General features: G+C 39.5%; 6 gene segments (V, D, J or C); 3 read left to right on the plus strand and 3 right to left on the minus strand.

Moving 5' to 3' along the window:
* Nucleotides 1-246: 246 nt before the first annotated feature.
* LOC133014976 (immunoglobulin lambda constant 1-like) lies at nucleotides 247-1,980 on the minus strand. The segment is given in 3 exon segments: nucleotides 247-787; nucleotides 1,569-1,734; nucleotides 1,951-1,980. Coding segments are annotated over 3 exon segments (519 nt in total).
* A 184-nt stretch (nucleotides 1,981-2,164) lies between these two features.
* LOC133014977 (Ig kappa chain V region K29-213-like) lies at nucleotides 2,165-2,710 on the plus strand. The segment is given in 2 exon segments: nucleotides 2,165-2,294; nucleotides 2,388-2,710. Coding segments are annotated over 2 exon segments (375 nt in total).
* A 2,923-nt stretch (nucleotides 2,711-5,633) lies between these two features.
* LOC133014979 (Ig kappa chain V-VI region NQ2-48.2.2-like) lies at nucleotides 5,634-6,158 on the plus strand. The segment is given in 2 exon segments: nucleotides 5,634-5,763; nucleotides 5,857-6,158. Coding segments are annotated over 2 exon segments (354 nt in total).
* Nucleotides 6,159-7,512: 1,354 nt separating this feature from the next.
* Nucleotides 7,513-11,286, minus strand: LOC133014980 (immunoglobulin lambda constant 1-like). The segment is given in 3 exon segments: nucleotides 7,513-7,835; nucleotides 8,616-8,694; nucleotides 11,212-11,286. Coding segments are annotated over 3 exon segments (477 nt in total).
* Nucleotides 11,287-12,741: 1,455 nt separating this feature from the next.
* LOC133014981 (probable non-functional immunoglobulin kappa variable 3-7) lies at nucleotides 12,742-13,243 on the plus strand. The segment is given in 2 exon segments: nucleotides 12,742-12,839; nucleotides 12,930-13,243. Coding segments are annotated over 2 exon segments (366 nt in total).
* A 1,363-nt stretch (nucleotides 13,244-14,606) lies between these two features.
* Nucleotides 14,607-16,125, minus strand: LOC133014982 (immunoglobulin lambda constant 1-like). The segment is given in 3 exon segments: nucleotides 14,607-14,929; nucleotides 15,711-15,837; nucleotides 16,096-16,125. Coding segments are annotated over 3 exon segments (480 nt in total).
* Between the last annotated feature and the right edge of the window lie 3,328 nt (nucleotides 16,126-19,453).

Raw genomic sequence — 19,453 nt, forward strand, 5'->3', positions numbered from 1 at the left:
TAGGTTCATTATAAACTTTTACTTCTGTCACTTATTGACAATAATATGAATTATGAGGAAAGTCCTACAAACTGCTAATGTGATACTTTTGTGATTTTCATCATTTTGTTCAATGTTCAACTCAGAAGTCAGAAACATGGTTTTCATGCAGATCCACACAAGAGAAATTAGTGTCTAAGTAGAAGTAAAACACAGATTTACATTCATATATTTTGCAGCAGAAAAAAATAAAAACAGAATCAGATGTTAGTGATGATATATTTTATTTTAGTAAAGTCAAAACAGAAATGTGAAAAAAAAATGACACGAGAACATGAAATATGTATTTCAAAAGTAGCACAATACAGCATTGGACTGTCATAATGAGTTGAAGAAAAGACATGAAGACATGCAGAGCTGCAGTAGAACACATGTAAATCAAAGGGACCCACAGTAGAGCACAATGACTCCACCCGGTCGTCTCTCTACTCCGAGCAGAGGTCAGGGTCCAGGGTTTGAGCGACAGGGCTCTGTCCGTTCAGACTGGCCTCACAGCTCACTGAGCCCGCCTTCCTCCACTGATCTGCAGGGACGCTCATGGTGCTGCTCCAGCTGTAGTGGCCAGCCCCCCCCAGGACCCCCGGGCTGTGAGACACCCCTGAGGACCGGCTGCTGCCCCCCACCTTCCAGCCCAGGCTCCAGGCTGAGGGGAAGCCCCCGCTGGCCATACACACCAGAGTGGCAGTGCCCTGCTTCAGCTCTTCACTGGAAGGGGGGAGGAGGGTCAGGGTGGGCCGCACCACACCCACTGGAGGAGAGAGAGGGGAGAAAAGACAAAGGGATGAGGATGAAGGAAAATGACATACAGGTGATTTCTCGTATTTTATAAAATGAAACAGAAGAACTTCTACTGTTGAACATCATTCACTCAGTGTCAGACCATCAGCCGCAGGGTTCAAGTGTCAATGTGGCTGAGAAGGTTCACTGATAATGATTCTTGATGATTATTGAGGACGTCTTCACGTCTGTTTCTCAACGTGTGAAAGTGAAGAACTGGTCCCTGAGATGATTTTCTTCTGTTTAAACTCACAGAGCTGAAACACTGGTGTGAAAACAGTTCAAACCTTTGTTGTCTGTTTCTTTCACTTCCTTTTCACCACATGAAGCGTGAAGACAAAGCTGAGCTGCATCAACTGATAAAATCCTGTTTGTTCTCAACATCTGATTTTTTTCAAAAAATATGTTTGATAAATTCAAACTAAACATTTTAAAACAGTTCATGATTTAGTTTGAAGCTTGAGCAAATTCTATTTCAAAATGTTTTAAACATGTGAGTAAAAATCATCATTGTACATGAAAATAGATTAAATATTTGTAATAGTATGTTTCTATAAATGTATGAATATACATACAATTATTACAACCAATAAATATTTATCTGCATTTCTTTTTCTCAGGATATGAGATTACCTTAGATTGATAAAAATTCAACAAAATTATCAGCCAGTCAATATCTGAACTTGATCAAATATTTGTTCATTATTTGATAAAAGTTATAAATGCACAAAGTAAAAATCTCTGGTACTTACAGTCAATGTTGAGTTTGGTTCCTCCACCGAAAGTGTTCCACAGTGATACAGACTCATTAGGTGCTCGTACAAAAACCTCCTGCACCGTGAACAACAGTCTGTCCACTGAAGAGTCACTTTTTTCCCTAAAACTCCACAATTTACACTTAATATTTATCTTGAGCTGCTATGGCTTGAAATTTCCTCAAGATTTCCTAATTAAAATAAAAAATAAAACATAAAATTGTTACTTCTTAACATTGAGAGAAAAGCTGATTTAACTTTGTCATGAATTAATATTTCAAAAAAGAGTTTCACATCAATTGAAAGCTGTAAGACAAACAGGATGCTTCAAAAGAATTAAAACAAAATGTTTTGAAAATTCTAATAGAAATCTACTCACTCTGTTATTCAAGGGGAATGAAATACACATATTTGCATCAATGAAAGTGACACAATTTGAATCCAGATGCAGACGACCCTCAATTCTGCTTCTTCATATTTAGTGTAAATCCAAACAGCAATGCTCCTGAGTTTGTGTCCCACGTCACCTTCAGTCCGCTCAGAGCAGAGGAATCATTTCCATAGAGAGGAGGCTTTGCATCGTCAGCTGATCCTCCACTGAACTGAGAAGCTTTATAGTCCTGTGACTCCAACTCTGCAGGACTCAGACCCGTCAGTCCACCACAACCACCATGACTCTCATCACCCTCCTCATCTGGACGCTGGCCTGCTGCAGCTTCACAGGTTCAGTCACTCAGCAACATTTCAGACATGATGCGCTGCCTGTTCTCTCTCTTCACCTCCGCTGATTGATGTATGATTTGTGTTTGTGTGCAGGATGCAGCGGCCAGGTGACTGTGACTCAGCCTCCAGTCGTGACATTTACTCCAGGATCCACTGTCACACTGACCTGTAAAACCAACCCCAGTGTTTATAGCAATAATCGTATGTCCTGGTACCAGCAGAAACCTGGACAGGCTCCCAAGCTTCTTATATACTATGCATCAACTCTATATTCAGGAACTGCCTCTCGATTCAGTGGCAGTGGCTCTGGTTCTAGCTTCACCTTAACCATCAGTGGTGTTCAGGCTGAAGATGCAGCAGTTTACTACTGTCAGAGCTTCCATGTAGTAAGCGGAGCATATGTGTTGACACAGTGATTTACAGTCGTACAAAAACCTCCCTCAGTCAGACGCAGAGACATGAGCTGTTACAGCAGGAAGAGGGTGGGACACAGACCAGTGAACACAGAGACTGACAGTAACCTCAACAAGCACAACAGACACAATCATACACTTTCAGACCTAAGATGAAGCTCTTCAAAAGTGTGTTTTACTCACTACATCACTTTATTCATACAAATCAATGACCAGCCTTTAATATTTAAATATCATTTCACCTCAAGCTTTGCTTATTCTCTTATTTTCCACAGGAGACTCAGTAGAATATTTCTAAGTTTGTACAAAAAAGTGCAGTATTTGCAGTATGTAACTTCATGATGTATTTGTAGTATACACAAGAATCCTACAAAGAGCAAGGTGCATTCCATAGGCTGTATACATCTTTATGTATATTGTTTGTGGACTCTATCTTTGTATTAACGGTTTTTAAAGACATATGGACTGTACATAGTATATAAGTATTGATTCTTTATAGATTCTACATATATTTATTTTCTGTCATCCTCTTTATATAGACTATTAATGAATAAAATATTAATTGAAATTGTTATATATATAACATGATGAACATATTATTTAGACAGTCAATAGTCTGTATTTATATCTATAGAGACCTTATATATCATCATATAGCAATCCGACTGTGAATATCTTTATTTAAACTACATTTATCTAAATATATATATACTCCATACACTCTATTTAAATCTATGTAGACCTCATATATCATTATACATTAATCAGACTTTCTATATCTTCATAAAGACAGTCTACCTAACTAAGGTCTCTTTAGTTCTCATGATGCATTTTGCAGCTCTTTTTATTCACATGGTTTTCACTTTATCAGCAGATGCAGTTTGCTCAGTTTTAATGGAATTGACTTGTTAAACTTTATTTCAAAATAATCAAATGAGCCTGATACTGCTAAACTTCACTGATTGATACAGTCTATGATTGATACTCAGAGTATTTTCTCAGAGGGTGAGAATACTTAAATAAAACAGAGGCCTGGGGTCACTGAGGTCAGATGACGCGTACTTATTTACTTCTTTCCCTAATATCAGAGCTGCATGAAATGACTGATGTACAAGGTGATGAAAAGGTTGAACAGGGACAGAAACTTGACAGACAACTCTGTGTTAGCCCCCACCCAGACTGCTATGAACCTGGGTGTGACACTCGACAGTCAACTCTCCCTTACGGCCAACATTACTGCAACAACACGTTCCTGTAGATTCATGCTGCACAACATCAGGAGAATACGTCCCCTTCTCACTCAGATTGCGGCGCAGGTTCTGGTCCAGGCTCTGGTCATCTCACCTCTAGACTATTGTAACTCTCTCCTGGCAGGTCTACCTGCTAGTGCCATCCGACCTCTGCAGCTCATCCAGAATGCAGCAGCTCCACTGGTCTTTAAACTAAATTCAGTTACACTACTCCCCTCCTTTGCTCTTTTCACTGGTTACCAGTGGCTGCCCGCGACTGTTTCAAAACATTATTACTTGCGTACCGTGCTGTGAACGGATCAGGTCCAGTCTACATCCAGGACATGGTCAAACATTACACTCCAGCCCGTTTACTCCGCTCTGCATCTGCCAATCAGCTTGTTGCTCCCTCACTTCGAGCTAAACACTAAACAACATCACGACTGTTTGCTGTCCTGGCTCCTAAATGGTGGAACGAGCTCCCCATTGACATCAGGACAGAAAGCCTACACATCCTCCGCCTCAAACTAAAAACACACCTCTTCAGACTATACCTTGAATGAAAGTTTAAACAAACAAATTAGTAGAACTTAAATGGCACTTAATTATAGCACTTTGTAGTTTTGCTTTCTTGAAAAAATTCTACTTTCTTGTTTCTTGTAGTTCTGGGTTTGTACCCTCATGGCTGAATGCACTTATTGGAAGTTGCTTTGGAAAAAAGCGATAGCTAAATAAAATGTAATGTCAAAATCAGCCTCACACCATGATGGAGTTATTGATGATGGTGAACTGCCAGCAGAGGGCAGTATGCATCTACTTAGAGACATGAAGGGATATTCCTGAGGGAGAGAGTTACTCCCAGAGCAGCTTCCTGGCTTCAGTGTTCAGTAGCAGTTGGATTTAGTTGAGGAAATAAAATCACGTGGTTAGATTTTGATACATTTATTGGTTTGGGATGAAATAGTCCATTAACAACAATCACATTCAAAGGTTTTCTGGTAAAAAGCCTCGAAGACAAACTTCTCCCATGTGTGCAGACACAGAAGTGAAAGTTCCTTCATGTGATGTCCTCATGTTCTCACTCAGCATCACCTCTTCCTCTCAGTTTCATAAAGACAGGTGCAGTCAAATGTATTTTGCATGAATTTTATGCATCGCTGCTCCTCAGAGTTAAAGTCACACAGAGTCTGAACGTAAGATGAGCCTGAGGTGGTGGTGGTGGGGGGGCGTTGAACATGAACTTTATTACTTCATTATCATTTACTTGGATGCACAGGTCTGAACTTTTAGAGTTTTTAATATAAAATATATGTTAACATTTGTATCACTTCTGAACATTGAGAGACAACAAGTTGATTTAACTTTGTCATGAATTAATATTTCAAAAAGAAGTTTGACATCATTTGAAAGCTGTAAAACAAACAGGATGCTTCAAAAGAATTAAAACAAGAAGCTATGAAAATTCTATTGTACATCTACTCACTCTGTAATTCAAGGGGAATGAAATACACATATTTGCATCAATGAAAGTGACACAATTTGAATCCAGATGCTGACGACCCTCAATTCTGCTTCTTCATATTTAGTGTAAATCCAAACAGCAACGCTCCTGAGTTTGTGTCCCACGTCACCTTCAGTCCGCTCAGAGCAGAGGAATCATTTCCATAGAGAGGAGGCTTTGCATCGTCAGCTGATCCTCCACTGAACTGAGAAGCTTTATAGTCCTGTGACTCCAACTCTGCAGGACTCAGACCCGTCAGTCCACCACAACCACCATGACTCTCATCACCCTCCTCATCTGGACGCTGGCCTGCTGCAGCTTCACAGGTTCAGTCACTCAGCAACATTTCAGACGTGATGCGCTGCCTATTCTCTCTCTTCACCTCCGCTGATTAATGTATGATTTGTGTGTGTTTGCAGGATGCAGCGGCCAGGTGACTGTGACTCAGCCTCCAGTCGTGACATTTACTCCAGGATCCACTGTCACTCTGACCTGTAACACCAACCCCAGTGTTAGTTATTTGTCCTGGTACCAGCAGAAATCTGGACAGGCTCCCAAGCTTCTTATATACTCAGAATCAACTCTATATTCAGGAACTCCCTCTCGTTTCAGTGGCAGTGGCTCTGGTTCTAGCTTCACCTTAACCATCAGTGGTGTTCAGGCTGAAGATTTTGGAGATTATTACTGTCTCGGTTATCTTAGCGGTGTGTCCACACAGTGATTTAGAGCCATACAAAAACCTCCCTCAGTTTGATTTAAGTGAAACTGGTCTGCTGCAGCTGCACAGAGAATAACTGGTCCAGTGACCACAACACAAGTCTTCAAGCAGAGCGACAATGAGGCTAAACACAAATGAAACAAATTCACAGTTTTAAATGTTTAGAAATCTCCAAAAAAAGCCCAATGCAGCCAACTTTGTCAAATTTATATTTCTACTTGTTTTAACTGTCTTTATTTCTTCACTATCCTTTAGGTGGATGCACAGGTCAGCACTTTTTTAATTTTGACAAAAATAATATTTGTTTGAAGATGTCATGATGTGGTTCATGTGTTTCTTTGTAGGGGGGTGTTTGGGTCAATGTAGGCTCCCCAGGTCCCTTTTGCCTGAGGCCCCTAAAGTCCCTTGAAACGCCCCTGGAGTCCCACAAATGAGTTTTCATGGTGATTCTCTGGCGCAGCAGTGAACGCTGCGTTGACCGGCCCAGTTGCACGTGTTGTAAACGGAGCTGTATCGTAAAAAACCTGCCTGAACTAGCTGCTCTACAGAATGAGTTCTACCAGAAAACTACAATAAAGACAGAGAATATATACGATGTATTTTAAAACACATTAATCTCATACAACCAACACATTATGCAAGTTTAAAACCAGTATAATCATAAACAATTGTGGTTATTTATCAATCTCATTAGATGACTAAATGTTGCCAGATATTTATTTATCGACTTTAATTGTCATTTTGATTCTGTTCACACTTCATCATATAGTAATAAGATGATTAATATAATCACACATTCAAAAGTGTATTACCATTAAGCACTCACACATCAGAACATGAATGGAACAGAATATCTAATTACTTATTATGCTAAATGTGTAATTTCCCTTTAATTTCTCAGTTTTAATCATAAACTTTTACTTTTGTCACTTATTGACAATAATATGAATTATGAGGAAAGTACTAATGTGATACTTTTGTGATTTTCACAATTTTGTTCAATGTTCAACTCAGAAGTCAGAAACATTGTTTTCATGCAGATCCACACAAGATAAATTACTGTCTAAGTAGAAGTAAAACACAGATTTACATTCAAATCATTTGCCACAGAAAAAAAAAAAAAGAAGCAGATGTTGGTGATGATATATTTTATTTTAGTCAAGTAAAAATAGAATTGTGAAAAACAAATGATATGAGAACATGAAATATTTATTTTTGTTTCAAAAATACCACAATACAGCATTGGACTGTCATAATGAGTTGAAGAAAAGACATGAAGACATGCAGAGCTGCAGTAGAACACATGTAAGTCAAACGGACCCACAGTAGAGCACAATGACTCCACCCGGTCGTCTCTCTACTCCGAGCAGAGGTCAGGGTCCAGGGTTTGAGCGACAGGGCTCTGTCCGTTCAGACTGGCCTCACAGCTCACTGAGCCCGCCTTCCTCCACTGATCTGCAGGGAGGCTCATGGTGCTGCTCCAGCTGTAGTGGCCGGTTCCCCCCAGGACCATCGGGTTGTGAGACACCCCTGAGGACCTGATGCTGCCCCCCACCTTCCAGCCCAGGCTCCAGGCTGAGGGGAAGCCCCCGCTGGCCATACACACCAGAGTGGCAGTGCCCTGCTCCAGCTCTTCACTGGAGGGGGGGAGGAGGGTCAGGGTGGGTCGCACCACACCCACTGGAGGAGAGAGAGGGGAGAAAAGACAAAGGGATGAGGAAGAAGGAAAATGACGTACAGGTGATTTCTTGTACGTTATAAAATGAACCAGAAGAACTTCTACTGTTGAACATCATTCACTCAGTGTCAGACCATCAGCCTCAGGGTTCAAGTGTCAATGGGGCTGAGAAAGTTCACTGATAATGATTCTTGATGATTATTGAGGACGTCTTCACGTCTGTTTCTCAACGTGTGACAGTGAAGAACTCGTCCCTGAGATGATTTTCTTCTGTTTAAACTCACAGAGCTGAAACACTGGTGTGAAAACAGTTCAAACCTTTGTCGTCTGTTTCTTTCACTTCCTTTTCACCACATGAAGCGTGAACACAAAGCTGAGCTGCATCTACTGATAAAATCCTGTTTTTGTTCAACAACAGATTTTTGTGCCAAAATATGTTTGATCAATTAAAACTAATCATTTTTAAACAGTTTATGATTTAGTTTGAAGCTTGAGCAAATTCTATTTTAAATCGTTTTGAACATGTTAATACAAATCATCACTGTACATGAAAATAGATATAACATTTGTAATAGTATGTTTCTATAAATGTATAAATCTACATAAATTAATTACGATCAATAAATATTGATCTGCATTTTTTTTCTCAGGATACGAGATTACCTTAGAATGATTAAAATTCAACAAAATTATCAACCAGTCAATCTCTGAACTAGATCAAATTATTGTTCATTGTTCGATAAAATTTATAAATTCACAAAGTAAAAATCTCTGGTACTTACAGTCAATGTTGAGTCTGGTTCCTCCACCGAAAGTCCACCACAGTGATACAGACTCATTAGGTGCTCGTACAAAAACCTCCTGCACCGTGAACAACAGTCTGTCCACTGAAGAGTCACTTTTTACTGGTAAAACTAGACATTTTACACTGAATATTTATATTGAGCTAATGTGGCTTGAAATTTCATCATCAAGATTTAATAATTAAAAAATAAATATATTTGTTAACATTTTTGTTACTTCTGAATATTTATAGAGAAACACTTGATTTAACTTTGTCATGAATTATTATTTCCAAAAATAGATTGACATCATTTGAAGGCAGTAAAACAAACAGGATGCTTCAAAATAATTAAACAAAATGTTTTAAAAATTGAGTTGCACGTCTACTCACTCTGTAATTCAAGAGGAATGAAATACACATATTTGCATCAATGAAAGTGACACAATTTGAATCCAGATGCTGACGATCCTCAATTCTGCTTCTTCATATTTAGTGTAAATCCAAACAGCAACGCTCCTGAGTTTGTGTCCCACGTCACCTTCAGTCCGCTCAGAGCAGAGGAATCATTTCCATAGAGAGGAGGCTTTGCATCGTCAGCTGATCCTCCACTGAACTGAGAAGCTTTATAGTCCTGTGACTCCAACTCTGCAGGACTCAGACCCGTCAGTCCACCACAACCACCATGACTCTCATCACCCTCCTCATCTGGATGCTGGCCTGCTGCAGCTTCACAGGTTCAGTCACTCAGCAACATTTCAGACGTGATGCGCTGCCTGTTCTCTCTCTTCACCTCCACTGATTAATGTATGATTTGTGTTTGTGTGCAGGATGCAGCGGCCAGGTGACTGTGACTCAGCCTCCAGTCGTGACATTTACTCCAGGATCCACTGTCACGCTGACCTGTAAAACCAACCCCGATACTAGCACTAGTTATATGTCCTGGTACCAGCAGAAATCTGGACAGGCTCCCAAGCTACTTATATACCATACAACAACTCTTAATACAGGAACTCCCTCTCGGTTCAGTGGCAGTGGCACTGGTTCTAGCTACACCTTAACCATCAGCGGTGTATAGGCTGAAGATTTTGGAGATTATTACTGTCACAGCTCTGTTGGCGATGGAAAGTTCACACAGTGATTTAGAGCCGTACAAAAACCTCCCTCAGTTTGACTGAAGTGAAACTGGTCTGCTGCAGCTGCACAGAGAATAACTGGTCCAGTGAACACAACACAAGTCTTCAAGCAGAGCGACAATGAAGCTAAACACAACTGAAACAAACTCACAGTTTTAAATGTTCAGAATTCCCCAAACAAAGCCCCATGAAACCAATTTCTAGTTGAAATCTAGTGTAAGATGAGCCTGAGGTGGTGGTGTTTGGGTCAATGTAGGCTCCCCAGGTCCCTTTTGCCTGAGGCCCCTAAAGTCCCTTGAAACGCCCCTGGAGTCCCACAAATGAGTTTTCATGGTGATTCTCTGGCGGAGCAGTGAACGCTGCGTTGACCGGCCCAGTTGCACGTGTGGTAAACAAAGCTGTATCGTAAAAAACCTGCCTCAACTAGTTCCTCTACAGAATGAGTTCTAACAGAAAACTACATAAACACAGACAATATATACAATGTATTATAAAACACATTAAGCTCATACAACCAGCACATCCTGCAAATTTAAATCCAGAATAATCAGATAATTGTGGTTATTTATCAATTTCATGTGATGACTAAATGTTTCCAGATATTTATTTATCGACTTTAATTGTCTAATTGTTTAATTTAGATTCTGTTACACTTCATCAAAAAGTGATTTGATGATTATTATAATCAGACATTCCAAAGTGTATTACTATTAAGCACTCACACATCAGAACATGGCTGGAACAGAGTATATAATTAACTCTTATGCTGAATGTGTAAATTCCCTTTAATTTCTCAGGTTTAATTAAAAACTTTTAATTCTGTCACTAACTGACAATAAAATGAATCATGAGGAAAGTCCTAAAAACTATTAATGTGATACTTTTGTGATTTTCATAATTTTGTTGAATGTTCAACTCAGAAGTCAGAAACATGGTTTTCATGCAGATCCACACCAGATAAATTACTGTCTAAGTAGAAGTAAAACACAGATTTACATTAATATCTTTTGCCACAGAAATAATAAAACAGAAGCAGATGTTGGTGATTATATATTTTATTTTAGTAAAGTAAAAACAGAAATGTGAAAAACAAATGACTTGAGAACATGAAATATTTATTCTTGTTTCAAAAGAAGCACAATACAGCATTGGACTGTGATAATGAGTTGAAGAAAAGACATGAAGACTTGCAGAGCTGCAGTAGAACACATGTAAATCAAACGGACCCACAGTAGAGCACAATGACTCCACCCGGTCGTCTCTCTACTCCGAGCAGAGGTCAGGGTCCAGGGTTTGAGCGACAGGGCTCTGTCCGTTCAGACTGGCTTCACAGCTCACTGAGCCCGCCTTCCTCCACTGCTCTGCAGTGAGGCTCATGGTGCTGCTCCAGCTGTAGTGGCCGGTTCCCCCCAGGACCATCGGGTTGTTAGACACCCCTGAGGACCTGATTCTGCCCCCCACCTTCCAGCCCAGGCTCCAGGCTGAGGGGAAGCCCCCGCTGGCCATACACACCAGAGTGGCAGTGCCCTGCTCCATCTCTTCACTGGAGGGGGGGAGGAGGGTCAGGGTGGGCCGCACCACACCCACTGGAGGAGAGAGAGGGGAGAAAAGACAAAAGGATGAGGATGAAGAAAAATGACGTACAGGTGATTTCTCGTACGTTATCAAATGAAACAGAAGAACTTCTACTGTTGAACATCATTCACTCAGTGTCAGACCATCAGCCGCAGGGTTCAAGTGTCAATGTGGCTGAGAAGGTTCACTGATAATGATTCTTGATGATTATTGAGGACGTCTTCACGTCTGTTTCTCAACGTGTGACAGTGAAGAAGTCGTCCCTGAGATGATTTTATTCTGTTTAAACTCACAGAGCTGAAACACTGGTGTGAAAACAATTCAAACCTTTGTCGTCTGTTTCTTTCACTTCCTTTTCACCACATGAAGCGTGAACACAAAGCTGAGCTGCATTTACTGATAAAAACCTGTTTTTGTTCCACAACAGATTTTTGTGTCAAAATATGTTTGATCAATTCAAACTAATCATTTTTAAACAGTTTATGATTTAGTTTGAAGCTTGAGCAAATTCTATTTTAAAACGTTTTAAACATATTTATAAAAATCATCATTGTACATGAAAATAGATATAACATTTGTAATAGTATGTTTCTATAAATGTATAAATCTACATAAATTGATTACGATCAATAAATATTGATCTGCATTTTTTTTCTCAGGATACGAGATTACCTTAGAATGATTAAAATTCAACAAAATTATCAGCCAGTCAATCTCTGAACTAGATCAAATTCTTGTTCATTGTTCTATAAAATTCATAAATGCACAAAGTAAAAATCTCTGGTACTTACAGTCAATGTTGAGTCTGGTTCCTCCACCGAAAGTGTACCACAGTGATACAGACTCATTAGGTGCTCGTACAAAAACCTCCTGCACCGTGAACAACAGTCTGTCCACTGAAGACTCACTTTTTTCTGGTTAAACTTCACAATTTACGCTTAATATTTAAATTGAGCTAATGTGGCTGGAAATTTTATCAAGATTTAAATATAAAAAATAAATATATTTTTTAACATTTTTGTTACTTCTGAACATTGAGAGACAAGTTATTATTTAAATCAATATTTCAAAAAGAAGTTTCACATCATTTGAAAGCTGTGAAACAAACAGGACGCTTCAGAAGAATTAAAACAAAGTGTTCATAAAAAATTATATTGAACATCTACTCACTCTGTAATTCAAGGGAAATGAAATTCACATATTTACATCAATGAAAGTGAAACAATTTTAATCCACACGCTGTCGACCCTCAATTGTGCTTCTTCATATTTAGTGTAAATCCAAACAGGAACGCTCCTGAGTTTGTGTCCCACGTCACCTTCAGTCCGCTCAGAGCAGAGGAATCATTTCCATAGAGAGGAGGCTTTGCATCGTCAGCTGATCCTCCACTGAACTGAGAAGCTTTATAGTCCTGTGACTCCAACTCTGCAGGACTCAGACCCGTCAGTCCACCACAACCACCATGACTCTCATCACCCTCCTCATCTGGACGCTGGCCTGCTGCAGCTTCACAGGTTCAGTCACTCAGCAACATTTCAGACGTGATGCGCTGCCTGTTCTCTCTCTTCACCTCCGCTGATTATAGGATTTGTGTTTGTGTGCAGGATGCAGTGGCCAGATGACTTTGACTCAGCCTCCAGTCGTGACATTTACTCCAGGATCCACTGTCACGCTGACCTGTAACACCAACCCCAGTGTTGCTAGCACAAGCTATTTGTCCTGGTACCAGCAGAAACCTGGACAGGCTCCAAAGCTTTTTATATACCAAACATCAACTCTTAATACAGGAACTCCCCCTCGATTCAGTGGCAGTGGCTCTGGTTCTAGCTTCACCTTAACCATCAGCGGTGTTCAGGCTGAAGATTTTGGAGATTATTTCTGTCTCGCTTATGTTGGCAGTGGAGTGTCCACACAGTGATTTAGAGCCGTACAAAAACCTCCCTCAGTTAGACTGAAGTGAAACTGGTCTGCTGCAGCTGCACAGAGAATAACTGGTCCAGTGAACACAACACAAGTCTTCAAGCAGAGCGACAATGAAGCTAAACACAACTGAAACAAACTCACAGTTTTAAATGTTCAGAAATCTCCAAACAAAGCCCCATGAAACCATAATTGTCAAATTTATATTTTCTTATTTATTTACTAGACTTTATTACTTCACTATCATTTACGTGGATGCACAGGTGTGCTCTTATTAATTTTGACTATATCTTATTTGCTTGAAGATTGTAATGATGTGGTTTATGTGTTTCTTTGTAGGGGGGGTGTTTGGGTCAATATAGGCTCCCCAGTTCACTTTTGCCTGAGGCCCCTAAAGGCCCTTGAAACGCCCCTGGAGTCCCACAAATGAGTTGTCATGGTGATTCTCTGGCGGAGCAGTGAGCGCTGCGTTGACCGGCACAGTTGCACGTGTTGTAAACGGAGCTATATCGTAAAAAACCTGCCTCAACTAGTTGCTCTACAGAATGAGTTCTAACAGAAAACTACAATAAACACAGAGAATATATACAATGTATTATAAAACACATTAAGCTCATACAACCAGCACATCCTGCAAGTTTAAAACCAGAATAATCAGATAATTGTGGTTATTTATCAATTTCATTCGATGACTAAATGTTTCCAGATATTTATTTATAAACTTTAATTGTCATTTAGATTCTGTAACACTTCATCAAATTGTGATATGATGATTATTATAATCACACATTCAAAAGTGTATTACCATTAAGCACTCACACATCAGAACATGGATGGAACAGAATATATAATTAACTCTTATGCTAATTGTGTAATTTCCCTTTAATTGCTGAGGTTTAATTATAAACTTTTACTTCTGTCACTTATTGACAATAATATGAATTACGAGCAAAGTCCTACAAACTACTAATGTGATACTTTTTTTGATTTTCATAATTTTGTTCAATGTTCAACTCTGAAGTCAGAAACATGGTTTTCATGCAGATCCACAAGAGAGAAATTACTGTCTAAGTAGAAGTAAAACACAGATTTACTTTAATATCTTTTGCTGCAGAAAAAATAAAACGGAATCAGATGTTGCTGATGATATATTTTATTTTAGTAAAGTAAAAATAGAAATGTGAAAAACAAATGACATGAGAAGATGAAATAGTTATTCTTGTTTCAAAAGAAGCACAATACAGCATTGGACTGTCATAATAAATTGAAGAAAAGACATGAAGACATGCAGAGCTGCAGTAGAACACATGTAAATCAAACGGACCGACAGTAGAGCACAATGACTCCACCCGGTCGTCTCTCTACTCCGAGCAGAGGTCAGGGTCCAGGGTTTGAGCGACAGGGCTCTGTCCGTTCAGACTGGCCTCACAGCTCACTGAGCCCGCCTTCCTCCACTGCTCTGCAGGGAGGCTCATGGTGCTGCTCCAGCTGTAGTGGCCGGTTCCCCCCAGGACCATCAGGTTGTGAGACACCCCTGAGGACCTGATTCTGCCCCCCACCTTCCAGCCCAGGCTCCAGGCTGAGGGGAAGCCCCCGCTGGCCATACACACCAGAGTGGCAGTGCCCTGCTCCAGCTCTTCACTGGAGGGGGGGAGGAGGGTCAGGGTGGGCCGCACCACACCCACTGGAGGAGAGAGAGGGGAGAAAAGACAAAAGGATGAGGATGAAGAAAAATGACGTACAGGTGATTTCTCGTACGTTATCAAATGAAACAGAAGAACTTCTACTGTTGAACATCATTCACTCAGTGTCGGACCATCAGCCGCAGGGTTCAAGTGTCAATGTGGCTGAGAAGGTTCACTGATAATGATTCTTGATGATTATTGAGGACGTCTTCACGTCTGTTTCTCAACGTGTGACAGTGAAGAAGTCGTCCCTGAGATGATTTTATTCTGTTTAACCTCACAGAGCTGAAACACTGGTGTGAAAACAGTTCAAACCTTTGTCGTCTGTTTCTTTCACTTCCTTTTCACCACATGAAGCGTGAACACAAAGCTCAGCTGCATCAACTGATAAAATCCTGTTTGTGTTCAACATCAGATTTTTGTGTCAAAATATGTTTGATCAATTCAAACTAATCATTTTTAAACAGATTATGATTTAGTTTGAAGCTCGAGCAAATTCTATTTCAAAACGTTTTAAACATGTTTATAAAAATCATCACTGTACATGAAAATAGATATAACATTTGTAATAGTATGTTTCTATAAATGTATAAATCTACATAAATTGATTACGATCAATAAATATTGATCTGCATTTTTTTTCTCAGGATACAAGATTACCTTAGAATGATTAAAATTCAACAAAATTATCAGCCAGTCAATAACTGAACTTGATCAAATTCTTGTTCATTATTTGATAAAAGTTACAAAATGCACAAAGTAAAAATCTCTGGTACTTACAGTCTTTGTCGAGTTTGGTTCCTCCACCGAAAGTGTACCACAGTGATACAGACTCATTAGGTGCTCGTACAAAAACCTCCTGCACCGTGAACAACAGTCTGTCCACTGAAGACACTTTATAGTAAAACTACACAATTAACACTGAATATTTATATTGAGATAATGTGGCTTGAAATTTCATCAAGATTTAATAATTAAAATAAAACAATAAAATATTTGTTATTATTTTTGTTACTTCTGAACATTGAAAGACATCAAGTTGATTTAACTTCGTCATGAATTAATTTTTCGAAAAAAATAGTTTGACATCATTTGAAAGCTGTAAAACAAACTTCAAAATGATTAAAACAAGCAAACAAAAAAATTCTATTGTATGTCTGCTCACTCTGTAATTCAAGGGGAATGAAATACACATATTTGCATCAATGAAGGTGAAACAATTCAAATCCAGATGCTGATGACCCTCAATTCTGCTTCTTCATATTTAGTGTAAATCCAAACAGCAACGCTCCTGAGTTTGTGTCCCACGTCACCTTCAGTCCGCTCAGAGCAGAGGAATCATTTCCATAGAGAGGAGGCTTTGCATCGTCAGCTGATCCTCCACTGAACTGAGAAGCTTTATAGTCCTGTGACTCCAACTCTGCAGGACTCAGACCCGTCAGTCCACCACAACCACCATGACTCTCATCACCCTCCTCATCTGGACGCTGGCCTGCTGCAGCTTCACAGGTTCAGTCACTCAGCAACATTTCAGACGTGATGCGCTGCCTGTTCTCTCTCTTCACCTCCGCTGATTAATGTATGATTTGTGTTTGTGTGCAGGATGCAGCGGCCAGGTGACTGTGACTCAGCCTCCAGTCGTGACATTTACTCCAGGATCAACTGTCACACTGACCTGTAAAACCAACCCCAGTGTACATGGTGATTATACGTCCTGGTACCAGCAGAAACCTGGACAGACTCCCAAGCTTCTTATATACTCAGCATCAATTCTATATACAGGAATTCCCTCTCGATTCAGTGGCAGATGTTGGAGACTATTACTGTGTTGGTTATCATAGCAGTGCAGTGTCCACACAGTGATTTAGAGCCGTACAAAAACCTCCCTCAGTTTGACTGAAGTGAAACTGGTCTGCTGCAGCTGCACAGAGAATAACTGGTCCAGTGAACACAACACAAGTCTTCAAGCAGAGCGGCAATGAAGCTAAACACAACTGAAACAAACTCACAGCTTTAAATCTTCAGAAATCTCCAAATAATGCCCCATGAAACCATAATTGGCAAATTTAGATTTTGAGTTGAAGACTAGAACGTCTTAATGTGTGTAAGATGAGCGTGAGAGGGGCTGAGGTGGTGGGGGGTTGAACTTAAACTTTATTACTTCACTATCATTAACGTGGATGCACAGGTCTGCACTTTTTTAATTTTGACTATATAATATTTGTGTGAAAATTGTAATGATGTGGTTCATGTGTTTCTTTGTAGGGGGATGTTTGGGTCAATGTAGGCTCCCCAGGTCCCTTTTGCCTGAGGCCCCTAAAGTCCCTTGAAACGCCCCTGGAGTCCAAAAAATTAGTTGTCATGGTGATTCTCTGGTGGAGCAGTGAACGCTGCGTTGACCGGCCCAGTTGCACGTGTTGTTAACGGAGATGTATCGTAAAAAACTTGCCTCAACTAGTTGCTCTACAGAATGAGTTCTTACAGAAAACTACAATTAACACAGAGAATATATACAATATATTATAAAAACACATTAAGCTCATACAACCAGCACATCCTGCAAGATTGAAACCAGAATAATCTGAATTTTGATTATTTATCAATTTCATTTGACGACTTAATGTTGCCAGATATGTATTTATCGATTTTAATAGTCATTTAGATTATGTTACACTTTCTCAAAGAGTGATATGATGATTATTATAATCAAACATTCAAAAGTGTATTACCATGAAGCACTTACACATCAGAACATGGATGGAACAGAATATCTAATAAGCTCTTATGCTAAATGTGTAATTTCTCTTTAATTTCTCAGGTTTCATTATAAACTTTCACTTTTGTCACTTATTGACAATAATATGAATTATGAGGAAAGTCCTACAAACTACTCATGTGATTCTTTTGTGATTTTCATCATTTTGACATTTTGTTCAATGTTCAACTCAGAAGTCAGAAACATCGTTTTCATGCAGATCCACACAAGAGAAATTACTGTCTAAGTAGAAGTAAAACACAGATTTACATTATTTTCTTTTGCAGCAGAAAAAATTTAACTGAAGCAGATGTTGGTGACGATATATTTCATTTTAGTAAAGTAAAAATAGAAATGTGAAAAACAAATGACATGAGAAGATGACTTACTTATTCTGTTTCAAAAGTAGCACAAAACAGCATTGGACTGTCATATTGAGTTGAAGAAAATACATGAAGACATGCAGATTGTCTATAGATTCTACATATTTTATATAGACTGTCTTCCTCTTTATAGAGACTGTTTATTAATATATTATATATATAAATAGATATTATTTAATAAATATATTCCTGAGACAGTCAATAGACTGTTTTAAAAGGAATATAGACCTTATATATACAGTACATATATACAGTAATCAGACTGTCTATACCTTCATATGCCAGACTGGACTATTGTAATTCATTATTATCAGGCTCCAGCAGTAAGTCGTTGAAGACTCTGCAGCTTGTCCAAAATGCCGCAGCACGTGTGCTGACGAGAACCAAGAGAAGAGAGCACATTTCTCCAGTATTAGCATCGCTACACTGGCTTCCGGTTAAATCTAGAATAGAATTGAAAATTCTCCTCCTCACCTTCAAGACCGTTAATAATATGGCGCCATTTTACCTTAAAGAGCTGTTAGTACCTTATCGGCCCACTAGAGCACTCCGCTCCCAGAATTCAGGCTTACTTGTCGTCCTTAAAGTCTCTAAAAGTAGAATAGGAGCCAGAGCTTTCAGCCATCAAGTCCCTCTCCTGTGGAATAATCTCTCACTTCCTGTTTCGGGAAGCAGACACCATCTGTACGTTTAGGAGTAGTCTTAAAAACTTCCTTTTTGATAAAGCATATAGTTAGAGCTGGTCCAGCCTTGTCTTAGACCTGCTCGTAGTTATGCTGCTATAGGTCGAGAAAGTCGATAACATCATCTGGTGGTCTGCATTAATTAGTGCGGCAGAAGGTAACTTGTCCTATTTTCTAAAATAAGAAGCGTTTAGTTTAAAAAGGCATAGAGGTAATGATGTCTAATCTACTGAGTGGGCCACATGGCTTTCATAGTACTGCCATACAAACCAGTAGCCGGTCAGATTTACCTTGAGCCTCAGTGTACCCTCAAGTTCGGCCTGTATCATTGATTAAAAGGCAAAAACACCTGATGACGCTAAGGTGCAAAGGGAATTTATGACACATGACACACGGAGCTTCTCTTTCCAGCTTCTTCTTCCTCTTCTCAAATCATTATCACATAAAAGTAATTCATATCTCATCAATACATGTTTCTGACTTGACTTCTTCCCCGGAGTTTCTGTACCTTATGGCCCGCAGATCCAGGGCCGCAGCTGTGGCCACATCATGGATTACGATCTGTGGATCCCGTTTCAGAGATTGTAATGGTGGATCCAGTTTGGCGTATTCTGTATCGTGCTGGCTGATCGTAATAATAATAATGGCAGATCATTCATCGTTGCAATCTGATAACGGTGGTGGACCACGAACGAGGTGGCA

This window comes from Limanda limanda, chromosome 12 (genome assembly GCF_963576545.1).
Source record: "Limanda limanda chromosome 12, fLimLim1.1, whole genome shotgun sequence".
Taxonomy (NCBI): Eukaryota; Metazoa; Chordata; class Actinopteri; order Pleuronectiformes; family Pleuronectidae; genus Limanda; species Limanda limanda.